This window comes from Euleptes europaea, chromosome 2 (genome assembly GCF_029931775.1).
Source record: "Euleptes europaea isolate rEulEur1 chromosome 2, rEulEur1.hap1, whole genome shotgun sequence".
Lineage (NCBI taxonomy): Eukaryota > Metazoa > Chordata > Lepidosauria > Squamata > Sphaerodactylidae > Euleptes > Euleptes europaea.
The window spans coordinates 1,567,501-1,575,000 of NC_079313.1; the positions used below are offsets into that span (position 1 = coordinate 1,567,501).

General features: G+C 49.2%; 1 protein-coding gene across 1 annotated transcript in view; it reads right to left on the minus strand.

The window, feature by feature from the left end:
* The window catches only part of SHD (Src homology 2 domain containing transforming protein D), a 32,682-nt gene that overhangs the window by 20,283 nt on the left and 4,899 nt on the right, over positions 1–7,500 (minus strand). Inside the window, exon 2 of the mRNA XM_056867516.1 lies at positions 366–495. Within this exon, the coding sequence (XP_056723494.1) occupies positions 366–495 (130 nt within the window). The remainder of the gene's footprint in view (positions 1–365; positions 496–7,500) is intronic.

Here is a 7,500-nt window from a genome sequence, read left to right on the forward strand (position 1 = left end):
CCCATCCCTGGCAAGAGACAGTTTTGAACCCTGATGTGGAGCCTGCTTTTCCAGTACGGATCCCTCCGTCCCTCCAGTTGCGGAGATCAACAGGCATTGCCAGCGTGTTTTCGAGAACGACGGCCCATCCATGAGGACTAGAAACTCGAGTGGTCTGAGTTGGTTGTCAGCAAAAGCCGAGATTCTCTGCATGCTGGATTCTCCTGCAGTGTGGTGGCCCACACAAAAAACCCGGCTTGTACCTGAAACCGTCCCTTGTGTTCCCAAAATCCGGTTCTGTCGCCTGCATCCACCTGTCCTTGCCTTCACAGTGTCACACTCCCACCCCTCACGTGTCTCCTTGAATTCGAGAGAGTCTCACTCACCAGCCACCACCTTTTGGGCATCGTAGGGCTCCATGTAGCCGTTGCTCTCCAGCCCCACATCCTCCTCCCCATCTTCTTTCGGCTCCCGGTGAGCGTCGAAGGGGTCCGAGTACTCACTCTCGCCAGGGGGCTGCAGGCAAACCGAGGGCAGCGGTTAATGCGGGAATCACACGCAAGAGCAACCTGGTTGTTCTTTTGTAACCATTAGGAGGTCACAATTTTGCCCAGAATCGTTTTACTCGTTGTTGGGATGCCGTCACATTGCATGTGTGATCATAGAATCATAGAATTGGAAGGGACCACCGGGGTCATCTAGTCCAACCCCCTGCACAATGCAGGAAATTCCAAACTACCTCCCCCGCCACACCCCCAGTGACCCCTACTCCATGCCCAGAGGATGGCCAAGGTGCCCTCCCTCTCATCATCTGCCTGAGGTCATAGAATCAGCATTGCTGACAGATGGCCATCCAGCCTCTGCTTCAAAACCTCCAGGGAAGGAGAGCTCACCCCCTCCCAAGGAAGCCTGTCCCACTGAGGAACCGCTCTAACTGTTAGGAATTTCTTCCTAATGTCGAGATGGAAACTCTTTTGGTTTAATTTCACCCCACTGGTTCTGGTCCGACCTTCTGGGGCAACAGAAAACAACTCGGCACCCTCCTCTATGTGACAGCCCTTCAAGTACTTGAAGATGGTCATTATATCTGTCATATCATATCTAACCCTGACTGGTTAGGAGCACCTCTTGGGGATTGGGGGAAGGCGCCAAAATTGCACCAGATGTGACCAGAGTCCGATTCCATGCAGCATGATTCCTTGCTCTTGGAGGAGGCTGACTATTGCATCTCTGCATGAGCCATTGCTCTTGATTCTGAGAAGACTGAGAGATGATATGATAACCACCTGCAAATACTTGAAGGGCTGTCATATAGAGGAGGGGGCCGAGTTGTTTTCTGTTGCCCCAGAAGATCAGACCAGAACCAACAGGTTGAAATTAAATCCAAAGAGTTTCCATCTAGACATTAGGAAGAACTTTCTGTTAGCGTGATTCCTCAGTGGGACAGGCTTCCTTGGGAGGTGGTGAGCTCTCCTTCCCTGGAGGTTTTGAAGCAGAGGCTAGATGGCCATCTGTCAGCAAGGCTGATTCTGTGACCTTAGGCAGATGATGAGAGGGACTGAGGGCATCTTGGCCATCTTCTGGGCATGGAGTAGGGGTCACTGGGGGTGTGGGAGGGAGTTGGTTGTGAATTCCTTGTATTGTGCAGGGGGTTGGACTAGATGACCCTGGTGACCCCTTCCAATTCTAGGATTCTATGATTTGTATCCTCAAAGTCACAAAGAGTTCCCAGCACACAGACGCTCGTGCCCCCCCCCCAAAAAAGAAAGAAACCAGTAAGGGTAGGTGATTCTTCCACACTCTGAACTTTGGGTGTGGAAAACGTGACAACTGAAAGCTCTGGAATCCCTGCTGGGATCTAAGTTTTGAAGCAGGCCCAGCTGCCGCTTTGAGGGGTGTTTGGGCTGGGGGGGGGGTACAGCTGCCCACTCAGGCATGAAACCAGGGTCCACTCTGCTTAGCTGACGAGACAGGACGACATCCCAGCGGGAGAGGCCCTGTAAGTGGCTGCAGGTGGATTTCCAGAGGCAGGGGCCATTTCCCAGTCGGTTCCACCCTCTAATTGTTTGTCCTCAAACGCAGCCACATGGCTATTCCACATCTCCCCCTCCCATTATGCGCCTTTGCCTGGCAAGAAGAGGACATGCACAAGGTTGAGTGGGCTTCCCACTCCCTGCCTCCCTTCTCCAGCCTTGCTGTGCTTTCCTGAAGGGTTCCCTCCCCTTCCCACATTTTCCCCCTAATTGCCGTTGTTCCCCACTCGCTACGCTGGCGCATTAGATGCGCTCAAACAGCCCGCAGAGAGGAAATGTTTTGAGAAGCAGCAGGAAAGCAAATGAGACAGGCGTATGGAAATAAGCTATCAGCCTCTCCTCAAAGCAATTACCCTGCTCCTACCCTTTGCTGCGTGCCAATTGAGTGCTTGGGGGGAAAAAAGGGTACTCGATTGATGTGGTGTATGTGGAGGGAATCTTCCCCTTCCTCCCATGCTCACTCCGGAGCCTGACGCGCAATGTTTAGACTGCAAAATGACATCCAATAGTTCTGCATGATTCATCTCCCTTCGCCCCCCTTCTTGGCTCACCACTGAATGACATCCACCGCTCACAGACAATCCTGCACAAACAGAGTAAAAGATGCAGGCTAAGGATGAAGCTAAAGAGATCAGAGCGAAGCAAGGGGGGCAAGTGTGAAACTGACTCAATTTGTGAAACTGACTCGACTGCATCATTGGTTCAGGAGCAAAAAGCACCCTCCCTTTTCAGGTTATGCCAACAAAGCATCTCAAAAGAGACAATCTCCTTTAAGAAAGAGATGGGGGCATCCCTCTTCCAAGATCTGTCTAGCCAGAATTTTTCTATGCCTCCCTCCCTTCAAGGTGCTCATGGTGGCAAAGATCAGTGGTCTTCATCCCATAGGCTTGCCAACTCTGGGTTGAGAAATTCCTGGAGTTTGGGGGGTGCAGCCTAGGGAGGGTGAGGTTTGGGGAGGGAAGGGACCTCAGCAGGGATGTGATGCCATAGAGCCAGGGTTGCCAACCTTGAGGTACTAGCTGGAGATCACCTGCTATTACAACTGATCTCCAGCTGATAGAGATCAGTCCCCCTGGAGCAAATGGCCGCTTTGGCAATTGGACTCTATGGCATTGAAGTCCCTCCCCTCCCCAAACCCCGCCCTCCTCAGGCTCCGCCCAAAAAACCTCCTACCAGTGGCAAGGAGGGACCTGGCAACCCTATATCTGGGTCACCCCCAAAATCTTTAGGTATTTCCAACCCAGAGCTGGCAACCCTACATAAAGCCCCCCCTTCAAAGCAGTTGTTTCCTCCAGGGGAACTGATGTCTGTCATCTGAAAATCTGTTGTAATGCTGACGGATCGCTCAACCCCACCTGGAGGCTGGCAGCCCTAATTGGGACCCTCAAGTGGGCTGCAGAGGCATACTTCTTGCTACTTTTTGGAAGTGTGCAAATACATATGCACAGAGAGAGCAAAGGTTCCCCGCTTCCTGCTTGTCTTCATGTTCAGGCTCAGAGGAGTAGCAGATAGGTCAACCAAGGTCAATCGGAGGGAAGAACACTCCTCCAAGTCTCTGTGCCTTGACTTACTCCTCCTTATGGTACACCTCCAGGTGCCTACTTGGTACTTTTTCTCCACAACTCTCTTGGTCTACAATTCACAGGCCTGCCCTTGGCCCCAGGGAGGTCATAACTCTGCATCCCCTCTTCCTTTCATATTACTTCCTGGCAGGCATTTGCAGCTCAGCGGGTCCCCTGTTCCATGGGCCTCAGGTCTAGAAAGGCTCACAGGAATACATGGCTTTCTCTACCCTATGCTATCCTCACAATTATTCTGTAAGTTAGGAGGCTCTTCAAAAGAAAGGCTGGCCCAACATCAACCAGTGAGCTCCATGGCAGAGTGAGGATTCGAACCCAGGTCTTCCAGATCTTAGTCCACCACTCTAACCACGACACACTGAGTCTCAAACAACACATTAGTAGGCTATCTGTGGGCTCTTCCACATTCTCCTCGCTTGTATGTCCCTATTGAACGGGGGGTGGGGGTCTTTTCTACACATGTTTTGCTGCCTCTAGTGGTCGATTCGATATTACATCACTGTATGTCTAGCATAAAAACCTTCCATTTAAACCTGCAGGAACATATGCTGGACATAAACCAGTGTAATATCGAATCAACCACTAGAGGGAGTAAAACATGTGTGGAACAGAAAATCCCCCCAAAGAAACAGAAACTTACAAGCGAGGAAAATGAGAACGAGCAAAAGCCATTGCTTTTGTGGGGTTTTTTAATATATATATAAATGAAAGCTGAGAATTCAGAGAACCTGCCACATTACTACTCTACAGTGTTATATCAATAACTTAGGGCGATTAAAAATTGAAATCGCTGTCTTGGGCGGGGGAGGGAGTGGATTAACAATGATCCGAGTCCAATTATTGAAAAGTTGTCTGGAGGTGGCTGGGAGTGGGCGGGACAGAGAAAATGGGTAGAAACCTTATGCACTTGGAAAAAGCCAACTCAAGCTCAGCTTCCAGACAAAGATGGGGGTAAAAAGGGTCTCAAAAGAGCCTGGTAAAAAATGGGGGGGGGGGAATGAAGTGAAAACTAAAAGCACAAAAATGCATACAGAAATCAGGGGATAAGCAGAAGCAGTGTGGGGCCAGAACCAACCGGGAAAATCCATGCAGAAAAGCCCACAGCGATTTAATATCAAATCAACCACTACAGGAAGCAAAACATGTGCGGAAAAGAAAAAAACACCCTAAGCAATAGGGTCACACAAGCGAGAAAAATAAGAACGTGGAACAGCCTGATGACAGGATTGCCAGCAAGGTTTTTTTTAACAGCAATGGGAGTGGGGAGGGCTGATCTGTATCAGAACTGAGGCACATGGGCAGAAGGATTAATTCTCTGTGCTTTAGGCCCAACCAGATCTCTCCTCCCGCATTGGAACCCAGAGAGGAGAGCATGTCAGAGATTTCCCACACATTGTGTGATCGGATGCTGAAACAGTGCCAGCCAGCAACAGATTTGCAAGATGGTGGTGGAAAGCACCCTGTAAGGTTTTCAAGGCAAGAGATGTTCAGAGGTGGTTTGGCCACTGCCTGCCTCTGCATAGCGACCCTGGACTTCCTTGGTGGTCTCCCATCCAAGAGCTAACCAGGACTGACCCTGCTTAACATCTGAGATTTGACAAGATAGGGCTAGCCTGGGCCATCCAGGTCAGGGCACATTCGAGATCCAGTCATTTTAAAAACACCTGCTTCCTAGTTCATTGGGGAGGGGCACATTTTCAATCAATTAAAAGGTGATTGATTGAACTGATTAACTGACTGTCCACTGCAAATAACTTTCTATTGCCCCAAACTACAAAAGCAGTCAACGGAGGCTGGAGACAGAAGCTTAGAAAGAGGGCAAGCTTTTTGTGCTGAGTACCCTCACCACACTTATTTTGCATAAATAGGTTTTGCAGGCTCGTGTCATGGTTTCCTACAAAGAGCCCACACAACCTCTTTCAGAAGGAGGAGGAGGAGAAGAGTTGGTTTTTATATGCCGACTTTCTCTACCACTTAAGGAAGAATCAAACTGTCTTACAATCATCTTCCCTTCCCCTCCCCACAACAGACACCCTGTGAGGTAGGTGGGGCTGAAAGAGCTCTAAAAGAACTGTGACAAGCCCAAGGTCACCCAGCTGGCTTCATGTGGAAGAGTGGGGACACCACCTCAGTTCTCCAGATTAGGGTCTGCTGCTCATGTGGAGGAGTGGGGAATCAAATCCGGTTCTCCAGATCAGAGTCCACCACTCCAAACCACCGCTCTTAACCACTGCAACCTGGCATGGTCCACTCTAATAAAAACCTGTCTCCTGCCACAGGTTCTCCTTCCCTATGGATGGTTGTATCTAGGGTTGTCCTCTCCAGGTTGGAAGATTCCTAAAGAATTCCTAAAGCCTGGGTAGGGGGAGATTGAGGAGGGGAGGGACCTCCTCAGTTGGGTATACAATGCCAGGGAGTCTACTCTCCCAAGCAGCCATTTTCTACATGGGAAATGATTGCAGAAGTCTGGAGATCGATTGTAGTTCTGAGAGACCTCCAGGCCACACCTGGAAGCTGGCAACCATAGCTGCAGCCAAGAATTCCTTGAAGACAGGTCCTTGGGAGCTTGAATAGAATCATCTTCTGCCTCCTGCAACCTTTCTCTGCCTGATCGGCTTTCACTGTTTTGTTTCCCTGCCGATAACCCAATAACCCGTCTCCCCTCTCCGCACCTGAGGACACGCTTGCCTGCTCTAGCCACCGAGGCAACATTCATCACAATTTATATTAGGTGTTGCTGATCTATTATCACCGATGAATTCACTGTCAGGAGTGCAGGGCTTGAATTCTCTGCCGATGTTTTAATTAAAACGAGGTGGCGATACACGGAGGCACCCTGGTTGCAACATGTGCTCCGCACATTACAAATGGTGTGCATTTGGGAACACAATTTGTTTGCAAGAGCATTTGCACATTGACACCCTGACAACTAACTATCTGGATGGAGTGTAAATTAACTTCCTTTCACGTCAGGTAATGCTAGAATTAATGCTCTGCATTTTTTCTGTTTTCCCACCTGGCACACACCCCTTCACAATAACGGCCCCCCTCACAATAAATGCTAGATCGAAGCAGAAAATTTGCAGAAATGAATTTTTGTTAAATGTGCACAAACCACAACAAAAAATTTAAATCTGAACACTATATTTTTAAAAAATATAGGATGTTAAAAACAGAAGAGGGATATTTCTTTAAAAATTCAGCACAACGTTTTTGAGTAGGACTGGCTTGAAATTCAAAGATGAGCATGAGATTCTTAATACAAAAACCGGGAGTTGGGAAATGTTTAAAACCCAGTATTTTATCTGGAGGGATTTTTCAGCCAATTTATTAAAAGTGCAAGGGCCGAGAACTCGCGCGAGACTGTGCATAAATGCACATGGGCAAGCTGCCGCAGATCCAGACAGATCAGCCACCATGACTCTTGATCAGACAAGACACAGGCAAACAACACACTGTGACACTGAACAGATAAATACAAAAACAACAACCCAGCGTTTAACTCTAAATGACTGACAGATTTTGTTCATTCTTCAGTGGGGGCAATGTGAAGTGCGGTGGAAAGCACCCAGGGAATGGGAAGGCCAGGATTTGGCCTGGGCAGAGACCTCAGTGGGGTATATATCCATAGAGTCCATCCTCCAAAGCAGCCATTTCTTCCAGGGGAACTGATCTGTGTCGTCTGGACATCAGTTGTAATTAAGGTCGCCAGGTCCCTCTTTACCACCCGGCCGGAGGTTTTGGGGGCAGAGCCTGAGGAGGGCGGGGTTTGGGAGGGGAGGGACTTCAATGCCATAGAGTCCAATTGCCAAAGCGGCCATTTTCTCCAGGTGAACTGATTTCTATCGGCTGGAGATAAGTTGTAATAGCAAGAGATCTCCAGCAGCTTCCTGGAGGTTGGCAACCCT